The sequence below is a fragment of the Lissotriton vulgaris genome, chromosome 9, assembly GCF_964263255.1.
Source record: "Lissotriton vulgaris chromosome 9, aLisVul1.2, whole genome shotgun sequence".
NCBI lineage: Eukaryota > Metazoa > Chordata > Amphibia > Caudata > Salamandridae > Lissotriton > Lissotriton vulgaris.
In genome coordinates, this window is record NC_141697.1 from 1,185,778,705 (window position 1) to 1,185,804,079 (window position 25,375).

The 25,375-nt window shown below is 47.5% G+C and overlaps 1 protein-coding gene across 1 annotated transcript in view; it reads right to left on the reverse strand.

Moving 5' to 3' along the window:
- PLXND1 (plexin D1) overlaps positions 1-25,375 on the reverse strand; it is a 313,125-nt gene that overhangs the window by 66,785 nt on the left and 220,965 nt on the right. Inside the window, exons 24-25 of the mRNA XM_086939243.1 lie at positions 12,244-12,374; positions 9,031-9,229 (exon numbers count right to left, since the gene is read on the reverse strand). Coding sequence (XP_086795369.1) covers positions 9,031-9,229; positions 12,244-12,374 — 330 coding nt within the window. The remainder of the gene's footprint in view (positions 1-9,030; positions 9,230-12,243; positions 12,375-25,375) is intronic.

Genomic DNA, 25,375 nt, shown 5'->3' on the forward strand with positions numbered 1-25,375 from the left:
GAGTCCCTTTTTTCATCCATCCATTCATTCACTCATTTGGCGACCCAGCTAGCCACACGTTAACCCACTCACCCACAATTCTATCCACTCATCCATCCAACTTTATACCCAACCATTCATAGAGCCATTCATTCAGTCTGTCCGCCCATCCAAAGGATGCTCATTCAATACAGCCATCTTTTATTCCTCCACTCACCCATCTCATTTCTCTACTCATCTTATTCATTGCTCCTACATCCATTCCCCATCTCTCGTTTGTTTATTCACCCATTGGTGTTTACCTCCTATAACCCTATTTTATCTCATTCTTCCATTCACCCTATTTATCTCTCATTCCTCCATTCACCACACCAATCTCTCTCCCATCCATTTACGCCACCGGTCCTATAGTCGCTCCTTCACTCCACCCACTTGACTGTGGATTCACCCGGCCCTGTCACAGCTTCCAGTGGTGTCTCTGGCCTGTCTAGCCACTGGGGTGCGTCTCTGTGATCACCTAGTGAAGCACAGTCTCTGGACCTCAACGCCATTCCCGCAGTTCTCATAAAGCCTCGCTGAGCCCTTTCGGAAAACCACATATTATTTGCTGGCTTTTCCCCTTTGGGACGCGAAAACTGAGGTCTTTTAAAAATATATATCTTTGGAGTCAGCAGCAGCAGAGGGTTTGATCGCAGGCACCGCCTTCACTAAGGACTTCTGTGGGAATCCGATGGGATTTTTGGAAATGTTCCCAAGCTTGCTCTCATTTGGCTGAGTGTGAGAAAATCCTGCAGCTGCAAAAGGGGAAGGTTAGGCTAGTTGATGGGGCGGGGCGGGGCAGAGCAGCACTCTCTTCAGAAACCATAGTGTGTGTCCTGCTGGACACGTTCTAGTGCTTGCCAATGTACTGGTTTGTCAGCCCCTTTCTCAAGGGCTTGCCTGTGACACTCAGCCCACACCCATCCATCACAGGCATCACTGGTCAGGTGACCCTGCCAATAAAAGGGGCCAGGCTCACGTGCCCTAGGCCAGTTCCATGTACAGTAACCCTGTGCCTCTGTGGTGTCCCTTCTGCGGCATATGGGCCTAGGGCCCACGACGCTACAGTGTGCAGTCCATGGAGACTGACTCAGTGAGATGACGTCACTTGGGCCCTCCATTTTATAACGCCCACTGGTTAAGAACTGCAAACATACAATCAGCAAAGCCTAACAAGCAATACGTGTCAATCCCACCACGTCACCAATCACTTCACACAGAGACACCCACTGAGCGGAGTCACCGTCAGCTGACCGGGAGATGCAAAGAGAGGGCTTAATTTGTGCTGGTGGTTGCATGTGGTGGCCACCGGTATCCATTTTTTGGGGACTTGGACTTAGTTATTTATTTGAAGGTTTTACATAGCGCGAACCAGACTCTTGCGAGTATCAGAGCGCCTTAAAGGTCATCCATAGAAGGCAAGATATAGTATACAAAGACACAACCAATAAAAAATACAGTCATATATACAGTCAAAAATACAGTAAATAGTCATAGAGTTCACATGAATTTAGCCATGATGATAGCTTTCACTTTTCACCCTTAAACTTAGACTCCGAGTAATAGACAAAAAGAAAAGGTAGAACGAAGGAGGAAGAGGAGACAGAAAAACAATGACAGAGAGTGAAAGGAGGTGAGAAAGATTATTCCTCACTCAGCACAGATAGGGCAGCTGTCTCACGCCTGTCACAAACAGTACTACTCACTTTCCACAGTTAGCACAGTATCCCCTGCTTGAAAGCTGAGCTGCCTCTCACTCTTAACAGATCATTCCCTTGCTCACCTGAATGACGTGTCACTTAGTGTAGATAGCAGAAGTATCCCTCTCACCAGGGCTTTAAGTGGAATGAAAAAACTGGGGGGGGGGTCTCGCAAAGGGGCGTGGCCAATGTAATTAAGGGTGTGGCTTAAAAAACTCGTAAGCTAAAAATCTGTGCTTAGCATAGTGTGGCGCCCGACTTGTATTTTGCGGTTCCTGTCATTGCATCCCAATATATGAAACAACAAGTAACATCATACCTACAACAAGTCTGGACTATTGGCTTTGTCAATGGTTGTTAGTTGCATGAGATAAATAAGCAGCAAATATGGCTTGTATATAATATTGAAAAAGCTTCCACTTAAAGCCCTGGTGACACAACGACGATGTTGCTGCTCCTGAGTTAAAAAAAGATTTGCGAAATCCAGAGAGAAAAAGGCTCTTTAAAGGATTTCCCTGCCCCTACAACGCTCCCCTGACATGATGTCATGCCGTAACTTCTCCACTAGTGAGAAGTGAGCATTGTGAGCACGCACACATGGATGTGCCTGATGTCACTGCAGTCCGAAAAAAACGGACCGCCTTTGCCAGGGCACAAAACAGAGCCTGATAGAGACCCGTTTTGAGGCCCCCTTTAAAAAACTGCCGGTGCTCAGCACAGGTGAGACCCGGCCTACTTAAAGCCCTCCATGTCTCAGACAGCAGAGCTACCCCTTACCTGTGGCAAACAGCAGAGGCATTGGTTACCAAGAGCAGAGCTGTGGCTTGCCCTGCTGAGCTATCTCTGGGCAGATGTTTACCTCTCTGATCATCTGTATTTTAATCTACCTGTTGGTTCTGTCTGTGTAAGGGAACAAGGAACAGGACAGCTTGGGGGCAATGAACGTCAGAAACGACTCTGGGGGAGAAAGAGAACCTCGGAGACGACTCTGATGCGATGCAGGCACAGGGAGAGGACACAGGGACATCCAGATTCCAACACCTCAGTGAGGTTGGGCTGAGAAATATTAGGCTCAACAAAGGAAGGCTGCACTGAAGAGCAACAGAAACAGTGCAAGACAGGGACAGACATGTTTCGACTATAAGGAGATGACCATGAACCCAGGATGGCATGTTTCTATCAGAAGCAAATCAGAAAACATAAACCCCTGGAAAGGAACAGATGATCCACCAACCTGGTCAAACCATAAGGAGATACACTAAGAATCCAGGGTGATATGCTTCTATCAGAAGCAGATCAGAAACAATAAACCCCAGATAAGAAACAGAAGATCCACATACCTGATCCAACTATAAGAGGTTAAACCAAGAATCCAGGGTGACATGATTCTATCAGGAGCAAATGAAAAAACAATAACCCCCAGATAAGAAACAGAGGATCCACAAACCTTCTTCCAACTAAAAGGAGATTTACAAAGAACCAGGGTGGCATGTTTCTATCAGAAGTAGATCAGAAACAACAAACTCCAGATAGGAAAGAGAAGATCCACACACACTGCACTAGAACGAAAGGACAAAAGATCCATTGCCCCTACATCCCAGCACTGCCTTGGCTAACAGAGTAGTTGGAGGGCCCCAAGACCTGAATTCTCACTGTAAACAACCACACAGAGACAACAAATTGGAGAACCTCAGCCGAATGAATGCGAACCACAGTCCAATGTCTGCACAAAGCATCAAGAGGCCAAGAACTAGGCACCCATGTGACATACAAATAACCCAGTAATGTAACATAGGATCAAACAGCAGACAATGAGGCCTACTGGCCCGCCCTGTGACTGCAGCTGCAATTGAATATCAACACGGCACCGAAGCGAATCAGCACCCGTGAGGCTTTGGGAGATGGAAGTGGGTAAGGTTGTACTATTGGCTATTAATACCCCTCTGCTTGTAAGTAGTAACCTAATTGGTCTGCTTACCCTCACCAGGAGGATAAAACTCTTCAAAGCATTTTAAAACCAACAGGGGTTTTAAGGAGGAGCAACAGGCCACTGGCGTTTAATAGCAATAAGGCCCTCGTGGGATCCCCTGATTCTGCCGTGGCCCTGAGGGGTGCTGGGGTTGCACGGCCTTTTCCCAGACACTAATGTATAATGTACACATTTGACTCCTGGCAAGGCCAACTCATCCTTTTGCCTTTGCAAGGTGGGAAATTGAATCTCATTAAATTGAGCAACCCTGGGACTGCAGACAACCATCTTCTCCAGGCCCTATTGCTCAACACATGTCGTTTCACCCGGAGGTGGCCCATTCACAGACCCTTCTCGCCTGCCTGGAGACCCTCTCTGGCACTGTGATGTCACAGAGTTGGTAGTGGGCACGAGGATCTGATGTCACTGCCGGAGAAGCCAGCTATTGGATGGCTGCCAAGGGTCAGAAGTTGAGGGCCTTTGACCCATGTTCTCAAAAAGGATATTCAAATGAAGTAGAGTGGGGATTAAACAGAGCATGAACTGTGAGGAAGACTTTTGGCTTCCTTCCAGGGGGGAACACAAAAAGTGTCTCATGCACTCTTGTGCGCGGTGACTCACATGCATGCTGGTGGGATGAAATCACATGGCTGGGGGGCCTTCTGGCTAGAATGAGTTCATGCAAGTGAGGGGAGGGTGACGCCAGCGCCGTAATATAAACTACTGTGTAGGTCCACTGTAACCAAGCTCACTCGGGCGACCCTATAGCTTCTTCTTTCTCCTGTCTTTGCCTCTGTTGGTAGAGTCCATATTGCTGCTCCTCTAGCTCAGTGGTAGAGTCCAGGTCAGCTGGAGTAGCTGGTCCCTGCGCTCAGTGGTAGAGTCCTGGTCAGCTGGAGGAGCTGCTCCCCTAGCTCAGTGGTAGAGTCCAGGTCAGCTGGAGTACCTGCTCCTCTAGCTCAGTGGTAGAGCCAAGACCAGCGGGAGTAGAAGGTCCCTTCACCCAGTGGTAGAGTCCTGGTCAGTGGGAGTAGCTGCTCCCCTTGCTCAGTGGTAGAGCCAAGACCAACGGGAGTAGCTGATCCCTGCGCGCAGTGGTAGAGTCCTGGTCAGTGGGGGTAGCTGCTCCTCTAGCTCAGTAGTAGAGTACATAGCTGTTGGAGTAGCTGGTTCCTGAGCCCAGTGGTAGAATAAAGATCAGTGGGAGGAGCTGCTCTAACTCAGTGGTTGAGTCCAGGTCAGCTGCACCTGATGCTCCCCTAGCTCATTGGTAGAGTCCATGGCTGCTGGAGCAGCTGCACCTCTAGCTCAGTGGTAAAGTCAAGGCTGGAGTAGCTGGGCGCCTAGCTCAGTGGTAGAGTCCAGGTCAGCTGGTGTAGCTGCTTCCCTAGCTAAGTGGCAGAGCTAAGACCAACGGAAGTAGCTGGTCCCCAGTGGTAGAGTCCCGGTCAGTGGGAGTAGCTAACCCCCTGGCTCAGTGGTAGAGTCAAAGTCAGCTGGAGTAACTGGTCCCCTAGCTTAGTGGTAAAGACCAGGATGGAGTAGCTGGACTTCTAGCTCAGTGGTAGCGCCAAGACCAATGGGAGTAGATGGTCCCCTTGCCCAGTGGTAGAATCCTGGTCAGCAGGAGTAGCCACTCCCCTAGCTCAGTGGTAGAGTCCAGTTCAGCTGCAGTAGCTGGTCCCCTAGCAGAGTCCAGGTCAGCTGGAGGAGCAGCACCTTTGTTGCAATCAGTGTTGAAGCTACACACCTTGCCGCCCGGGGTGGTCCCTGCCTTTGCGCCTGTGGCGGCCGCTTTGAAGAGGGGCAGGGGGGTGCCGCCGCCCCCAAAACTCGTACTGCCCGGGGTGGACCGCCCCGCCTCACCCTTGCTACACCATTGGTTGGAATGGGACAGAGAATAGGCCCAGCATCGCCAAATTGCTGTATAGACAAGTCGGACCCTGCGAGAAGCACACAAGCTAGAGAGCAACTCAAGGGGCAGGAAGGGAGTACAGCTGGGAAGAAGCACACAAGCTAGAGAGCAACTCAAGGGGCGGGAAGGGAGTACAGCTGGGAAGAAGCACACAAGCTAGAGAGCAACTCAAGGTGCGGGAAGGGAGTACAGCTGGGAAGAAGCACACAAGCTAGAGAGCAACTCAAGGGGCAGGAAGGGAGTACAGCTGGGAAGAAGCACACAAGCTAGAGAGCAACTCAAGGGGCGGGAAGGGAGTACAGCTGGGAAGAAGCACACAAGCTAGAGAGCAACTCAAGGGGCGGGAAGGGAGTATAGCTGGGAAGAAGCACACAAGAGAGAGTGCAAAATGATAGCGGCAGCAACATGGAATGCGGCTGGTAGGTTTTTGCAAGTCTGGGGATAGAAAACCAGCGTGAGCTGGAAAACACATGCCCTCTCGGAGTCCTTAGCAAAAAGAAACAAGCATTTTCAATGCAACAGGTCTCGCAATTGCGAGATTTTAAGCTATTGGCATTGTAAATGATAATGTGTTTTATTTATGTGTTTTTCAAAGCAACAGGTATATAAAAAGCATTGTCATTTCTAATGCTAATAGCTCAAACTCTTGCAAATGCGAGATCACTTTAATGGTTGCCACGCCCCTTTCTTTAGACGCTGCTTGCCGTACTCAGGTTACAGTGAGAAGCATATAAAGAAAAGGGCGCGGCCAACATTAAAGTGAAAGCGCGTATGGGGCACTTTTACACAAAGTGTAAAAAAAAAAGAAGAAAGATTTTGTAGATTGGTTGCGCTGTAAATGAAATAAATAAATAAGCGTGGCCGCTAAAGTGAAGGCGGCCCACGCTGTAAATTAAATAAATAAATAAGCACGGCTGCTAAAGTGAAAGTGGACCACGTCGTAAATTAAATCATTAAATAAGCGCGGCCGCTATAGTTAAAACTGATCGCACTGGAAATTAAAAAATACATGACTAATAACAATATAAAAGATGGCGGCGTGCTGCAACGTCGTTGGTGAAATAGTGAAGATCATTACAGAAAACACTGCTCACCGACTGGATAAAGCAGACCATGTAACAACACAAGTAAAATGTCCAGCCGTTATGGGAAGTTACAAATGCATAAAGGCGATACCAAGGAGGGTCTACTAAGCCTATTCACTAATGAAAAGCAATGATTTTGAAGGACAGGAACAGGAGCCAATTGAAAAGATGGGAGAGGGAATGGGTGGAGTTTCTATGCCATATGTCAATAGAGCATGCCTCACAGAGCAGCAGCGCAATAGCTGCCCAGGCTCGACCGAAAAAGCAGTCCCCTAAAAGTGAGCAGTGGTAGCATAGCAGGAAGCCAGCGAGAGAGAGGGTAAAGAGGCTATACTCCAGGGAGGGGCAAATACAGGATGGACAAGCCCTTTGAGTCCTATGGGTGTTGCGCGCCTGGTCCTACTTAACTTCAAATAGACATAGTGCCTTGATATCGGAAGAGCTATTCCAACCTGGTATCAGAGGTCCCAGCTGCAAGGAAGAGGCGGGTCTGCATGCGGGCCGCAAGCAGGAGTGTGTTACAGGTGTGTTTAGTGAAGTCACACATCTGCACTCTTCCACATTTAAGTAGTGTCCAACTCTTCACCTTCCCAACCAGCCAAATTCAACCAGAGGTGTCAATGGTACGGCCCACATACATTAACTTCAATAGCACTACCCTGCCAAACATATGACTTCACTCTTCTGGGAGAGTGAACAGGTTTTGAGGGGGGTGTTGAGGTATACTTGAGTAATAAGTAAGTGTCTGTGACCTGGGACCTGCACCCATTGCCTATAGCTACTAACTATGCTAAGAATGTACTGGCTGGCCGCCCATGCAGTGGGTCGCTGGGCACAGCTATGTAGGAGGGGAAGGTCTTTAAGAGCAGAGAAGTTAAGAGATTTATTAGAGACAGTAACCAGAGGAAGGTGGGAGTACAGAGACAGGAGTGAGATGAGAGATGGGGGAGTGTGTTACACTCAATTCATTTAAATCCCTCTTTGAAGCTTGGCATGTTTGAATTTGCATTTTGGAAAGCTCTGCACAGGTCTGGCTGCACAGAAGGTCTTTGTTTTCCTTCTTCTCTTGGCGCCCAGGGGTTGGCCTGAGGCGAGCACGGTGAGTGGATGTCTGAGGTGCCACTTGGAGCAGAGGGTAGTGTGCCAAGAAAAACTAGAGAGTGAAGGGTTCCTTTCCTTCAGTGTGGACTTCTCAGTAAAGTCAAGTGGACAAGGCGGGGTCACTCTACTGCACTTGGGGACAACCCAGTGCAGTTTTATAAACATTATGGCACTCTGGAATTAGCCTTCCCTCTGAGTCAGAACGGCCACCCCCCTTGAGGTCCTTAATAAGAAAGTGAAGACCTGACTCTTTTAATCAGCTGTTGGTGCCCTCTCTAACCTTTCTATGTTAGCGCTGGGAAGCCCCCCAGGTAGCCATGCGCAATATAAATGCATTAAATGAAAATAATATTCATGACAAGTGTTAAGTGAGATTACTATTTATCATAAAGGGGCAGTTATTAAACTAAGCACATTACTAAATACATAATAAAGATCTGTTTTACTGAAATGTGGTAAGTAGAAAGATGGTTATAGCAGAGCATTGTTTAACAGCATACCCTACAGGCTGTTTAACGAAGAACATGTTTCAACTCTAATATTTAATTATCCAAGAGCCTTCTTCAGGGCCAAGCGATCTGGCATAATATTCCTGAACAATGAGCCACAAAATGTAACATTATTCACGATGCCACCCCTGCCTTGTGTTTCAGCCCTGGCCTCTGTACGGTCACCCATGCCCCTCACACCTAAGATGCCCTGACCTTCACCTCTAGATCCTCTGTAAATCACACACCTGGTTCCAGCTACTGTGCTCTGACCAAGAGAGTCCAAAGAAACAAAGGAGAGGGAGGGAGAAGCAGAGATTCATTCGGCTTCCCGGGTTACCATGCTTAAAATCAATGAGAATGAATCACATACGTCGTTTTCCCAGAATCATAAAAAATAGAGCTGGAAACCCTCAACCACACTAGCACATTATGCTGTATATCTTGATTCTCCGCTGGTGTGGTTAGGTGGACAGCATCATCATCGGGTCTTAGCACCTGAGTGTCCAGTTCTCCAGGTGCTATGCTGTCCTCCACCAGGAGGGAGACTGTCTAGTTTGCGACAGTCGTGAGTGATGAATATCAAAATAAAACGATCGACCCTCCTGTGTTTTGTATCCTTAATATTAGAACGAAATCCATATCAACAGTCTTGTAATACTATTTTAGCACACTTTGGGGACGTATTTGCAGGAAGAACATCTGTAACACATATGCTTAGCCGGTGCAGGAGGCCGGGAAGAGGTCAACTTACCCGGAGGCAGCTGTACATGCAGATGGACATCCAGTTGGTGAGCATCTTCTCCACCACAGACTCGGTCCTCCGCAGCATCAGCTTGGGGTTCTTGGACGCCGAGGCATCGATGAGGTCCACCAGGAGATCCTTCATGATGCTGGTGTAGTACTCCAGCTTCCCATGCAGGGCGATGGTCAGCAGAGAGGCCAGGTTGCATCTGGAGGGGACAAAGATGCCTGGTTGAATCTACACATCATTGCATGTCTGTAAAATACTACATTGGATAATACATCTATTGCAAGGGATTGTGGGTAACCTTGCGGGTTACTCTTTAGAACGCCTGTTTGACTGACTGTGCCCTTCATGTTTTCCAGTGGAGAATATTATTAAGATTCACTTGTGTGATGGTGCCAAGAAACCAGCACAGTGGCAGCAACACTATATAATAAAATCATCAACTTATTTTTTTCTGTAGCACATCATACCAACATTTTTCTCTTTCTAGGTTCTTCAAATACCAAAAATTACGACTACTCTATTTATTGTTACTCAATGTATCAAACTGGGAAGGATGGAAGGCTGAGTTGGCCTTGCTGTGAATCCAAGTTGTGGTCTGCAGATCAACAGCAAGTGCTTAACTAACTGAACCCCCCTGCTGGAATAATTTGGGAGCAAATTCTCTATGCGATAGCCCAGAACCACCCAGCACACCCTCAGAGGATGCTACTTTACCTTTCTCGTAATTTTGTGTGAATGTAGTGCTCTGCTTGGATTATACACTGTGCACGTGAGACCCCCGCACCCTCTGTATGTGGGTTTGAACTGTACCTAGTGTATTCCGCCTAAAACCTGAATTTTATTGAAGTGCTGATGCAGCATGTTGTACAAATACATTTAGGGCTCATTGTTAACCCGTTTAGTGCTTTTGTCGGCCGTTGGACATTGCGCGAGCTACCTCCCTGGTGATGCGCACGTCCAACGGCCGACGCGGCCCCACCCGTTTCTTCGAACGTTCAGCACTGGCGCTGAACGTTCGAAGCAGTTAAGGCGCTAATATCAGAGACACTCTTCTACGCATGCCTTTGCATCCTCTGTGGCCCTGTATTGTAAGAGCTCGGAATGTGTGGGAGGAGTTCCTTGGGCCTTATTTACGAAAACATTTATGAGTAAGGGAAGTAGTACTACAGGGATAATCTTTTACACACTCTGGGCCTCATTTACAATATTTTGATGCACGGCAGCTTAGCAAGCCTTCCTGCTGCGCTGCTGTTCAAACGAGCAGGAATGCGCCGTATCTAGGAGATACGGCGCATTCCTGTCCTTTTCCACCGTGCTAGGCACAATGGGCTGCCATGCACCAATGCAGGCACCCTTGCGCCATGATACAAGGTTGTCTGAGTTGTAGGGGTGATTGTTTTTTAAAAAGAAGAGGCACCTTCCTGCACACAAACAATCCAGAGAGGTGTTTTCCTCTTTCTATGCATGCTGCAGAAAGCGGAACACATAGAAAGAGGGAAAAAAACGAGGAGAAATAAAGATATTTCTCCTTGTTGCGCCTCCCTTACGCCTCACCTGGGGAGGCGTAGGAATCTGACTTGTTCCCCAGTTTATGAAACCTTGTAAATCTGTGAATGTGTCAGGTTCCATGGCTGTTGCGTTGGAACACCCACAGCAATACCCATGGCACGCCCCTTTCATGCAAAGTGATGCGTGAAAAGGGGCCATATTTACAAGGCCATGAAAAGCCTTGCAGGGCGGCTTTACCTGGCCTTGTAAATATGGGCAAGCACAATGCGCTGCTGGTGCGTGAAATAAAGGGCGGCGCACTAGCCTTGTAAATAAGCTCCTCTATGTGCAGTGGTGAATCAGCGCTTATGGGGTTCCAGGCAAAACAAAGGCTTCAGATTGCAAACATGTATGATGTAAAAACAATTGGTTCTGTCCAGAGTTGGACTGGCCTGATGGGTGGCTGGCAGTGCCAGGCGAGTCAACGTGAAATAGTCAGTGTGTGGGTCGTGTTTTTTGTCCCATGGGTCTTGACCAGACCAAAAGAAACAGTGTCTGTGGATGCTGTCGTTTGATTCTTTGTCGCAGTGTTATCTTGGGTCTCTAGGCTGCTGTTACACTTTGTGTCACTCCTTATCCTGTGCTTGGCGGCCGCTCTTTCACTTTCTTGGACACAGTCTTATCCTATGCCTGGCTTCTGCAATTACAACTCCTGTATTGTTCTAGGGTGCCAGGTTCGGTGCCACCCGGTGAAAGCACCTGTTAATGTACCCCTGAATATGATGTAACAGAGTCAGACTGCTCACTGTGAACACGGTGAGATTACTGAACAGGTGGCACCCTCTGAGTGACCTGGAGCACTTGGCAGAGGTTGGGTGGTGCCCAGATCTGCACCACCTCAGCTGGTCTATTTTAGGCCTCCTGGAAGATAAGTGAGGAGTTGTGCCAGGTTTGTATTTGGCGCTTTGCAGATATATGAACGTTTTGCTAATTTCTGACGTGAATGAAGTTTTCACAAGAAAAACAATTTATGCAGGGACATTTGTACTCAGAATTGACAGCTACAATATTTTTTTCAGCAAAATAAGTGAAAAAATGCTCGACTTATTTTGCTGAAATAAAAAAGTTCTGCAACATTGCAATTTCAGAGTTTTTCTCAAGCAAAACACATTTTCGAGAATTGGGTCACCTCCATTAAAATCATATCTTGATAAATTCTGGGAATTTTCACAAACATTGGCACAAACGTTATGAACTCTACGGAAGCAAAATGTCGCACGTGCCCACACCCTAAAATGCTCTTTTTGCTCTGAGTGTCTGTCTTCCTATAGGTGACCCTTCTCAGTAACTGCTCCCACCTTCTTACTTATTAGAAGAGTAATCAACAAATCATAAGTTTACGAATTGTTTGAAAACGTCTTTACCAAGACAATTAGGATCCCTTCAGTGCTGCAGATTTTTTTTTCCTGGAGCTGGGCCCCTGCCTGAGGATTTTTTGGCCTCTATTTCCCTCAGCAGGACAACCAAAGTCCCAATGTCATCCTCTTCGTGTCACTTTTGAATTGTAAGCTGTCACAGATTCTACGGCACTGTGCTCGCTCCGAGAGCTAGTAGTTCTCTCTCTCAGCACTTGTTCCTTTTCAAGTGCTAATAGAAGTAGGCTGCTTGTTGTTTTAGGAGCTACCCATTCATTGACGTGCTTGCTTCGAACTCTGCTGAACCCACCTGTCTCGCACTGCGAAGTCCTTCTGGTGCTCCAGGGCGTGGACGAAGGTGACCAGGAAGTGCTTGTTGTTGAGCAGGGTGGAGAACAGAGCAATCCCCTCTTCCATGTTGGTTCTGCAGCTTTCAGGGACCTGGGGAAAGAGGCCGAGCTAGGATGAGAAACCTCAGTAGTAGGTGTGGTGGTGAGTGTGAGCAGGTGTGTGTGTGTGCATTTGTGTGTGTCCACATGCATGTGCATGGGTGCAGATGTGTGTCTGTATGTGGATAATCTTTGCATGCATCATATCACACTGGAAACAATCAACCTGTGCCTCAGGATTGTCCCATTTGCGGCACTTCATCATGCAGTGGCAGTCTTGGTTTCCACAGGGGCAGCTCTAGGCTCATGGCGGCCCTGAGGGAGCGTAGGTAGGGGGCCCCAGAAGAGGGGGTCCGGGCGGGGCGGAGCGCGGAGGCCAGTGAAGAGGGGGGTCAGGGTGTTTGGAAGCGGAACAGAACCGGAGGCCGCCAAATCCCTGCCAGGGGCCGCCACGCATATATGTATCCATCCTCAGAGGATTAGTATATTAAGGATATATATTGGCGTGGTGGCCCCTGGGGTTTGGTGGCCCTGTGCAGGTGCACAGCTTGCACATGCCTAAGGCCGCCCCTGGTTTTCAGCACTTAATCATGTTGCTGCAGTCCTGATTTACAGCAAATTATTGCTGTCCTGCAGCCGCGGCCCATGCAGGCAAGAGTGGTAGGACCGGGTGGGGGGGGGGGGGGAGATTGACAGACGACGACTAGGGAAAATGAATTATTTATATAATTTGCCGTCGTGGTGGTCTGTCGAAATCCCCCTCCCCCCCACCTGGTCCTCCCGTTCTTACCTGCACAGGCCGCGGCTGCGGTCCTGTTGTGCAGCACTTCATTACTTAATTGTTGTCCCGGTTTGTAGCCCTGGATCTGACTGCTGTCCTGATTTTCAGCATTTTATCATATGGCCTGGTACTTGCCTAAAGTTCCCCTCCTCTTCACCCTCAAACCCTTTGGGGTGGTCACCCTCCCGGCTCCCATGGGGCTCACCTCCCCCCCCCCCCCTCCATTCTTACATCTAATGGAGAGGGCAAATCGGACCCGACCGGCTTGCCCGAATTTTCGCGAGCACGTGAACTGGAAGTGCTTCCGGTTCCGGGGTACCAGCTCGACCGCCATAATGGCGGCGTGCCCGAGTCCGCGCCCTGCCTCTCAATTTGATTGTCGCCTGACTGGTGGCTCTTGATTGCTGGCCTGGTATATCGCTGCAAAGACCTGGAACTCCCTTCTTCTGCACCTCAGGCAAACATCATCTCTGCCTCAATTCAGGAGCGACCTCAAGACCTGGCTCTTTCACTGAACAGCAGCCTCCCTACCCCCTCCCCCCACAGCGCCTTGAGACCCTTACGGGTGAGTAGTCATACTCTACAAAACCCTGATTGACTGATTGATTGATATCAATTGATCACTTGGCTGATGTCCTGATTTGCTCACTTAATCCTCAGGCCGTTTTTCTAATTTGCAAAGCCCAATCACGTGACTTATTTACAATCCTTCATCATTAGTTTGTTGTCTTGCCTTGGGAGCACTTAATCATTTGATTGCTCATCTGATTGGCAGAACATGATCACTTGATTGCTTTCTTAAATAGCAGCACTTAACAGTTGATTGCTCCCCTGACTTGCAGCAATTGGTTTTGCTGCTACTCCTGTTTTTGTTTTCATTTCAGCACGTGATTGTTGTCCTGACATTCAGCACTTTATTACTTGATTGTTTTCAATTTCTCAGCACTTAGTCATGTTTTTCTGATCTAGTTTGCAGCACCTATCTATTGCATTTTTAGTTTGCATCACTTAGTCCCTCAATGAATGTGCTAGCTTGCAGCAGTTAATCTTTTTATCTTCCTTCGAGTGCAGCCTTTGAGCACTTTATCTCTGCCCACTTTGCAGCCCTTGCTAGTTCTGATGCTGTCACAGTTTATTCCATTGACTCATGTATGGCTTCTCTGGTTTGCAGCATTCCCGCACTGCATTGTCCTGCACCTTTGCAGCACCTGGTCATTTTATTGATTTCCAATGTTCAATACCCTGACCTTGTTTCCAGACTTCTGACAGTCAAACCTTAAAGTATTTCCTTTGTTTACAGCACTTATCTACTTTAGCTTGATCCTAAATCCCCCCCCCCCCTACTCGTGGTATTGCTGCCCCAGTGTCCCCCACACCCTCATTCTTTTGCCACTCTGCTTTGAGCACTTTAAATGTTATTGCTACTTCAGTTTTAGGATTCATTATGTTTATGCCAGGCCTAGTTTCTAGCACGTTAGCACATTTTTTCAAAATACTATTTTGGTACCAGAAGTTTGGGTCTTAATCACAATTTTTATTTTTTAAAACACTCCTGCACATACAAAATTTAAAAAGACTGAGCATCAGGCTTGGAGTACGGAGGTAATACAAAACTCTGATCTGCAGAGGAAAATCCGTCAAATGTTCTCCACACTACTATCGCTATTGTGGAGGCAAAACCCTACTATATCAATTTATTTATTTATTTACTTGAGTTTTATATAGCGCTGGCTAGACCCGGAGGTGTCAGAGCGCTTTACATGAGGCGAGTTACATAGGTTACAAGTTACACATTGTTACAGAAGGTACAACAATTACAAGTTACATCCGTTTGTTCAGGAATTATGTTAAGGAATTTTCCTACTATCTATATGGGGGGGGGGCTACCCTCAAATCTCTATGACGATGGAACTACCCTACGATCTCTATGGTGTTGGAATTACCCAACTATCTCCATGGTGGGGAAATTTCCCAAGTGGAATCTCCTGTGCATTTTGGATTTCCCCTTCAAATTAGATTTTTTTGCTAGCACCCACCTTTTATCAGGCTGAAATGTGCTATGAAAGGAGGTAAAGAGTAGCTGTTGGGACACGTGGGCAAGGGCAGAATAGTTAACACGACTGGCTGATATTCCTTTATTTCTGGTTATTTGGGGCTATGGACCAACTGAGGGAGGACCCCCCCCCCCAGTATCTGCAGAAGAAAAATATAACTCTACAAACTTGGCAGTAAAACCGCTGGACCGTGTTTACTTTACACAGCACCAAATTCTTGCAGGCGAACCAAATGTAAATGAAACTTACAATCAGATCTAAAAATTGTGCTATCAAAACATTGAAGGAAATTAAAGTTCAATGCAAAAAAGTAATGATAGAAACCCTTTTCCACTTCACAATATTTACAAAACTCTCTCGAGCCCAGCATCGCTCAAGCCAAGAACCACAACCTCACATTTGTTATGCCAAGAATATTTTTTTGGGGAGCTCAAACCTTCCTGCACATAAGCTGAAATATGCTTTCTAAGCCAAGTAAATAATAATGTACCTGGTTGACCCTACAGCTCTCAAGCTCCCATACTTTGGGACTGGTCTTGGGCAATTCATCTAGACTCTCTAACCCGGACCCGAACTGCTCAAGCACTGCTTGCACCTCTTCCAGATCCAAGTGTCTAGGGCCTGGTGGCTCAGTGCACTAATCTGTCCACTGCAGAGGCCTGTGTTCAACCTCATGGTCACAGGTTCAATTCCTGGTGGATCCACTCAGCCTTTTGTCCAACTGAGGTCGATAAAATGAGTACCGTTGGGTAACAAGAAACTTCTGTTATTCAGTGCCAAGATACCTACGGGTGAACGTGTGCTTTACAAATACACATGTTATGTTATATACGTCATGGGCATCCTGGGGCGTGACACAGGAGTCAGAAGCATGGGTCACGCAATACACCCCTTGAACCTCCTGGGGTGGGGACACAGGGATCAGAAGCATTGCCCTGCCCCTCCACCCCACCCCGAGATCCTTCTTTATTGCGGTTAAATTTTGACCCCCCCAACTCATCCGCAATATTTTTCTCGTTCAAACAGGGGAATGTGACATGCTAGAGATATGTAATAGAGGCATTGATGGGGTCTGAATTTACAAATGTTTTTTGCCACTTTGCAACTTGCATTTTCACTTTATTTCTAGCCTGCTGGTGTGCAGTACATGCTACTACACCGGTCATTTGCCTGCCTGCTTGCACTACAGGATTGGACTCAGTGGCAGAGGCAATCAGGCTGTAAAATATATCAATTGCTAAATTGGAAACGAAGGCGAAGGGGAAACAAGTGATATGGGGGGGGGGGGAGTAAAAAAAAAAACAGGTTCCAAGGACGGACCCTCCCTCCCCGTAAAAAGAATAAACAAACATTGGCATAGCCAATAGGTCTCGCCTTTGGGACCTTATAAGTGTTTTGGCAGACCTATTGGCAAACAGCTGAAGCTTACTCTAGCTACACCTAAACACTGGGACTTCCAATGACTATTCAGATGTTTTGAGAGGGAGTGGGGAGTTTAAGCATGACTTCATACGTCAAAAAGAAATATCCGAAAGCAGCCATAGTCTGACACAAAAGGAGAAGCCCGGTCTAAAAACTTCTTCAACTGAGCAATAGAAACTACAGCCCCTACCTTCACACTTCCCATCTACCAAACCAGCAGTGCTGGGGAAGAACAATGATTGGTTTTTGGGGCAGTGGTGTAAAGAGTAGTGGTCAAAGCCATGTAGTTTCTTGGCACTAATAAGAAGAAATCTGCATACTAAAGTGCTGTTCTGTGGAGATGCAGAGGTACACATTTTAGTACTGCCTTTGAAATGGACGGCTGACCACACTATTGTAAACTACCATGCTGCGACGCCTCCCCCCCTTATTTTCACTTTCAGAGAGAAGAGTGCACAGAAGCTGGCTGCTGCACGCCGCTGCTTAGTGAAATGAAAATGTATCAAAGCAGCCATCGACTCATACCCTCCCCTTCATCCAGCTAATGTTCAAAAGTTCACATATCCTCTTGAACTCGTACATTCGTGGTACAGCGTTCTGCCATTTGCCAGAGCCTATGTACAGTGGGCTATAAGTGGGATGAAAAACCTAGTAGTGTTTCAAAGGGGCGTGGCCGGTGTAATTAAGAGCGCGGCTTAAAACACATAAGCTAAAAATCTGTGTTTAGCATAGTGTGCTGCCCGACTGGTATTTTGCTGTTTCTGTCATTGCATCCAGATATATGATAACACGCATTACATTATACCTACAACAAGCGAGGACTATTAGCTTTGTCAATGGTTGTTAGTTGCATAAAATAAACAAGAAACAACTGTTGCGGCACCCGCGCTTTACTTTTACTTTAAATGCTTAAAGCGCGGGTGCCGCGTCTATAGCAAAAGTAAAGAAATAGAAAAAAACATCTATTTCTTTACTTTTGCTATAAACGCGCTGTGGAAAATAAATACAAACTTGGTGAACATTATCGGCGCCATCTTGCCCCTTTTCCAAGCCCATTCGTGCGCGTAAGCGGCAGCCATTTTTGAGCACCATGACCTCCCTGCCCCTCGCTGATAGCCAGCGCGTCTCTCTCTCTCTTAACCTCGCAAGCATTCCCCCGCACGCTGACAACCCCCGCTCTCTCATGCCTTGGGTCATAAACCCCTCTTCAGCGCAGCTTCACCACGGAATCCCATCCTGTTCCCAGCGCGACACCTCCCCTCATTCCTTTCATGGCCTCAAACCCTTTTGATGTAAACCCCCTTTTCCTGTGTCCCCGTTTGTCTTCCCTGTTCCCAGGCCGCCACCTGGCTCTGCGGATACTGTTTATTACCCCGTACAGTAGGAAGCTTCCCCTCCCCATCAAAAGACCCCCGAATCGATCAAAGCCCCCACCCCATGAGATCCGACCAACCCCATGCATTCCGTGAATCGGCGGAATGCCCTGCTGTGCGACAACCATCACCTGTTGTGACCGGGGTGGGGAATCCAACTGTAAATGTATGTGGGAACGGGTCTGAAGGGGAGATTCCGAGGATGTTCTTTCAAGTACTAAAGTATTGCGAGAATGTGTTATGTGCAATAAAGGTCATAAACCCTAGTATAAGAGGCCAGGCCTCAGAGATGTGGTTAGAGCACCTCGTGACGATACTTGCTGTCTGAATTGATGTGTTCTCCTCCGGAGAGAATAAAATCCTCGTTTCCTGCCTTCCAGTCTCCAGCGCCTGCTTCTTCATTTGATTAATATCGGTGGGTCATAGAGGCGATACCGCCGGGCAACATAAAAGGGTCTTTGGTTACCGGTTGTCTTTGGAACCCTTTTTAACAATTGGCGTCCCAAACGTGGGGCCCATCAGCGACTCGTGGATCCAGTGGGAGAGGTCCCGACGACAGAGTGAACGACTGCAACGATCGGAAGGTACCCTGTCCGATAGACCCTCGTCTGACAGCCGATCATCCGAACTTCACTGGTTCCGAACAGACCTCTCTCGAGTGATCTGCGGTCCTGACTGGGAACCATCAGGAGTGCCACGAGAAGTACGAAGAGAAGAGGACGATCGGGCGCTGGATTCGGAAGACGAGAAACTGTCCATGCGGTCCGGGTAAGGTCGTGTAAACACGACGAATTGCGAAAGTGATAGATAATTGAACGTGATTGATAATTGTTGAGAAAATACTAGTATTACTTTTTGTTAATTTATTGGAGATTCACTGTCTACAAACGGAGAAACAACAGGCTCTCCCTTTATAAACAGCGAAGGATAGGTACTCACCCGTCGGACCTATCTTTCTCCCCCACTGAACAATTGCCCCTTCCCCCCATTGATTAACTGTTATAGATTGTTTTCTGGAGATTCTCTGTCTGCAAACAGGGAAAAATAGGTCCCCTCTTTACAGATAGTGAAAGGGTAGGTGACGCGAACCTTTGCGAGCCTACTTATTCTCCCCATTGACCATATTGATTTTTTATTTTTGACCTAACATTGATTGCTCAGAATTGGTTCATGAGGTATTCACTACGTGCAAACAACGTAGAATAGAAATATTCTATCTAGTCTTTGCGCGCAGTGATAAGATAGGTAGTGCTGACTATTATCCCATTGTGATCCGTCATGCCTGTCTTCTCCCCACTGGTTAGTAGCCTGTTTAGCCCGGACCGCTTATTAGAGATGAACCATCCGGCTCCGCTGGAAGGCACCCCTAATAAGGACATGTTCATGAAGCATGGATTAATCGCTATAGCCTACAGTGAACTATGGCATAAATATACGAAAAAGGATCGAGAAAGTCAGTGGCCACTGAGAGGATCCTTTGATCTTGACAAAATAGAAACGGTAGAAATAGCCCTTCGTAGGAATGAAACAACACCTATTATGCTCGATAGTCTCGGCATGTGGCGCAAAGAAGCCACACGACGAAGGGAAGGCGACGAATTTAGAAAAGATGAGGGGACACGACGGACAACCCTCCAAACGTCTAGTAGGCAAAGGGAAGGGCCAGCAATGGCACAGTCCCGAGGAGTAGACATGGAAAGAGAACGGTGTAGAGGGATGTGCCGACAAGTCAACCCCGGAACACGACGACCCGAAGGTAATCCCCCGGCACTATGCACAGGACGAACAGATGTAAAACAAAACCAATGTGCTTTCTGTAAATGTCTCGGGCACTGGAAAACCCAATGTCCGACTCTGCAAAGCATAGGTAAGAATGGAGGGTTGACAGAAAGGACAGACCGACAGAAAGGAAAAAGGCGTGAGATAAAAACCAATCAGACTAGTGCAGACAGAACAGACAGGACCACCCCGTTTGATTATGCTCGGTGGCACAGATTTCGTCAGACCAATTTTAATGACATGTTAGAGTTCTGGGACTGATTGCTCTCTGTTGCTCCCCCACTCTGAAAAACCAAACACAATTACAGACCAGTGTAAACAACCCCCCGTTAGAGAAAAGACTCAAGAAAGCCAAGCGTCTATTATATAACTTAGGATTTAATTACGGTAAAACACACAACCAACAGTAAATAGAATAACTAGTAGAACTCTCTAAAAAACAAACTTTACTAATAGGAAAAAATACAAAACATATTATGCTCACTCCGGAAGTCTTCCAATGTAACAGTTCGATGGTCCCGCCCATCCGAAACACATAGCACGTGTGGGGCGGGGCCTGCCAGCAACCATGGGCCAAAAGAGATCGCTGGCGAGAAGGTACTGGAGACTCCACACAGCAGGCAATGAAATGGTCTTCCCATACTACCCTTCCAGGGATGGCGTCCCCTGGACCGCGAGTAGGGAGGGGGCGGATGAAAATGACCCCCTCCCTTGTATCTCCTGGTCCGGCCATCACGAATTTCTCCATCGAACGGATGCAGGGTGGGCAGGGAGGAAGAGGCGACGCGGACGAGCCTCTTCCACCTCCACAGGTAGGAGGCTTCCCTGCCCTAGTCCGGCGCCGATGTCCTCCAGCCGGGCGACGGCCATATACCTACGCTGCACAGGACACATAATGCCCGACTGGTATATTTCCTTAGCACAGGACATACAATGTCCGACGGGCATATTTGCGGAGCACCGGATGTACAGTGGTCCCCCAAGAGTCGGAATCAGGGGTGTAGGGTGGTCATCATGTGCGCCCCTGATTCCAAGGGACGGTGTAGGATGCGCCGGGAGAGGGAGACGGCACGGGTGAGCCTCCCTCACCTCCCCAGATGAAGGCTCCACTGCTGCACCCTGGCGCCCCGAACCAAAATGTCCTGCTCCAGCCGCATGATGCTCTGTCTTTCGCCATCACAAGAAGTTTTCTTCCACTCCTGATGGATACGGCAAAGGTGGCTGCCACAGGGTCTCAAAATGGCGTCTGGGCCCTCGAAAGGCGGGTCTAGGCCGCTGGAGTAACTTTGTCCGAAATTGCAACTCGGGCACTTGCCCACCTGGGCGCAAGCCCCCACCATCGACAAACATCCCCTCGACTTTGAAGATTCTACCAAAGTCCCAAGAGCCCTCGGCCCCTTCAGGCTTCCGGTGAGGAACAGTTGCATTGATCTCAAATGAAATAACCACGGCTTAGCAACAAGATGGCGGTGCTCTCGTGTCTGCATCAGCTTCCGTCTGAACCACCCAGGAACATTATGGGCTAACGAACTCGAGTAAGTTCCGGCTGAACATCAACATGACCCGGTAAGAAAGACTCTACCCCCTCCCTCTCTTGATTGACGGTCCACACCACCAGCCCCTCTGCTAGCACAGTTTTTTGAACTGCCGAAAGGGACCCTGGTCCAACCGCCAATCGTCGGGGACATTTTCTCCTCTGATGCTACTTCCGGATTAAGCCGGCCTCGCCCAAAATGGCGCCGGTATCAATGGAAACTAACGGATGCCTCGTGGTGTTCCTTAGCTAATGAAACTTGATGTACTAAGATATACATATATATATACGAACCATTGCGCACTCGATGTTAAAGGGAGGAGGGTTCACTTGGCGAACATTTAAGAAGGGTTCCGTAAAATGTTGTTGATATTTGTTGTAACTGATACATAACGTCGCTTATGATGCACACCCGCGGTTTACATCTAGGAAATGTGATTACGATGAGCTTGACTGTGTTTCCATTTATGAACTGAAATGCCCCTGATTCCTTCGTCACGCAATGAAATGTTTTTGGTTACTTGCAAATAATTAATTAGACCTTTTTTACATGTTCTTGTGCTACAAAATAACCCCCCACTGTATGTGCTTCCATCGACGACATGTCAGGCCAAAATATGAATTGCGCTCTCACATTTTACGTACTGAATAAATCTACAAATAAAGGTCTTAAAAAGCTACGGATAGGCATCGCATACTTTTGTAAATGCGGGTATCGGTGGGAGGGTTTTTCTATGCGCAACCGTTCTGCTCTTTTTTCAAGGTTATCCGAGAAATGGTTGTCCGGCCCCGGATTGATGATCGGATCCCAGGTATGATACGTTGCCTCCAAAATATGCGACTAAGCTCAGGGACTAACATATGAAGAAGGACCTCGACTTCTGAGAATGGGTAAAGTAAAGCGGGGTGATTGATAAAATGTTATTAAGATATGGTGGTCGAAGGTACTAAGGTACCGGGTTAAAACGAAGAACTGATATGTCTTAGAACCTCACAGCTTTGGGAATGATTTTAAGGATCCCGAAGGCCGGATACATCTACAAAACCGGGTACCTCACGCTAGGCACCTCTGATTCCTTTTTAGCGTTTTCACTACACACGATCCTTAATGCCATCCTCGAACCTCCCCATGAACCACCTATCACATTGCCTGCCCCCATGACTTTAGGAAACCAAAACCCTAAGGGATTATATCCCGAAGAGATAAGTACGAGTATGTGGTAAGTAAAGGACTTTCGTGCCCATACATTTGATGTGTTCTAATGTTGTCCCCCTACCTCCCCTTTTTTCCCCCTTTTTCCCTCTGCAGGTTACATTAGAATCCCGATTAGAGTATCGTAAGGGATCTGGAACCACGTCACGCCCGATGCATGAAAACGGACTACCGCTGCAAGACGACACAAAAAGGACGCCCTACCCAATGCACGACCTTTTTGTACTAGATCTAATGCTTTTCTGTCCCAAAACTGCATGCTTTTTACATCCTAACACAGACCCGAAACGTCTAACGTTGGGTAACGCACTGAATAGCCCAAACAATACACGGTCATTCTCTATGTCCCATGTGTACTGTTTTGCCTATTGTCTCTCTCTCTCTCTCTTTCTCTCTTTCTCTCTCTCTCTCTCTCTCTCTCTCTCACTCTTTCACCCCTCCACACTTTCCCTCTTCCTAGCGACTGGCACCTAATTGGCGAACCTGGTGCACCTCCTGATTGGCCCCAAATACCACAAGTATTTGCACAAATTTGTCCTAAATAAAATTGTATCGGTACCACGTTACTACCTCTCCTTTTCTGCTAAATATGGATGAAATTTAAATTGGCCAGTAGGAAAGGGACAGGTAAGACGACTGAGGTTCCCTAAATTTGACCCACAGCCAGGGAACTATTTGTCAGTGGCTTCTATGATAAAATATGTCTGTGGTAATGCGACCACCCCCATTCCAAATTGTCCCCGTACCCCAAACAGTAAGCAAATGATCAAGACACCCCCATCTACCCAAAATGCCCCCAGTTTGGTATCAGCTGCCCTGAACGAGAACTTGAAAAACGCCCCTTGCTCCGATTCGCTGTGTTCCTAATCGTTTTTCATAAGATCCCACCTTCCCTGAGGATAAGTTTAATAATTATCGCAAACCACCCCCCCGAGTTTTTGTAGTAACCAGGTTGCGAGGATTTATATAGAAAGTTAGAAAGATGTATGCAAAGTTAAAAATTAGATCGAAAATCGAAAGACCTTGTTGCTGTAAGCCTTGCTGAAAATAAGATGTTTTGATGTAATGAAGACTTGTTTAGCCTATGTTCATCCCTCAGAAGGATGCCTATCAGACTATGGTGAATAGCACGTTGCACTTTTTGTAAAATACAAGGCCCTGAAGACCAGCCTAGCCTTGCAAGACTCGTACTAGGGAAATGGGTCTCTGCCAGAAGAACTGACATCTACTATAATAGACATATGACAAATGAACGTAATAATCATCAAAGCGTCAAAGAATTAGCCAACAAAAGGAAGTTGTAAGGAATCCAGCAAATCCATCATCAATTGTTTATACGTTAGCCGCAAAAATCTCAAATGTAGCGAGTGCTTACCCCAGTTGCTTGGTGTTGGGAGAGAAAATAGATTTATGTAATTACCTTTTTTCTGCAAAATCTCTAAAGACTGTCTTTTCAACACTCATTTAAGGGTATCACTGTCGGAGGGGAAAGAGACCGGATGTGGGAGCACGCGGCCTGACTGCGGATGGTGGAACATCAGCGACGGAGGCCGAGGCGAGACCACAGCAGTAAGGAGTCGCAGGACGGGGCACTGTTTCAAACAAAGCTAAGGAAAGGGCTGACCTGAAGCCCCTGCTCTATGATCAACGTGTGCCAAAAAGTCCCCGCTCTCTGAACATGGTTACGGACCCGCCTGTCGCAAACCCTCCGTCCCCCTGATCTGTTCCCGACTTGGCCTTGCTCCATCCCCTCCTCCTCCGACCTACCATAAGGACTGTTCACACCCGCACCTTTCCACCCGAACTCCCAAGTTCCTCCAAATCCTACTGAGCTACCCAGAGAAGAGTACTCCCTGCGTCAGAAGGGAGGGAGCTCTGACTAAGTAGACCACGAACTATGTTAAATCCCAGAACGGTGACCTAGAACTCCACCAAGGGTCGCCCCCGAAGAAAAGATAAACAAAGTCTGTGGTTCTGCCCGCTACCAAGCACCTTGAAGATGATGGAAGCAACAGGAAATGCCCACCACAGAGACTCAAGAAACGAACAGATCTCACAATTCTGGAACAATTGCATTTTCCATTGCAAATCTATGCTCTGCATTGCGGAAGAAGATGCACCTGCTCCAAAACCGTAACGCATTCCTCCTACGAGGTCTGACGAAAACCAAACAGAATGCACCCCTACCCGCAGACCCCCAACGACTCAATCCACATGAACATTTCTGTTGATAGGTAATCCAGGTGCTCAACAGTGCCGACAGAAGACGACAAAGGACAACGAGAACTCTGATATATATTTTTTTACTGTATCTCATTTCTCTCCCAACCACCATTGGACTGACTATGCACCCGCCGTATACAAAAAGGACTTACTTATATGATAACTTACCAGTTCTTATTCTATGATCTGTACCCAACGCCCTCGCTACATAATTCTAGTCTGATATTGCATTACGATGACTTTTTCTGCAACCAACTTAACGATGAACCCGCCTACTAAATGATGAGATTTTTCAATATGATGTTTATAATGTGATGTTTATGTACAGTTCTTTCGCCTAAGTCCCCTCTCCCTTACTTATTATCGCTGCATATAGGTGTAGATAGGAAATAGGCCAGCAAGATGTCTTGGAAATGTTAAAGGGAGGACTGTGGAAAATAAATACAAACTTGGTGAACATTATCGGCGCCATCTTGCCCCTTTTCCAAGCCCATTCGTGCGCGTAAGCGGCAGCCATTTTTGAGCACCATGACCTCCCTGCCCCTCGCTGATAGCCAGCGCGTCTCTCTCTCTCTCTTAACCTCGCAAGCATTCCCCCGCACGCTGACAACCCCCGCTCTCTCATGCCTTGGGTCATAAACCCCTCTTCAGCGCAGCTTCACCACGGAATCCCA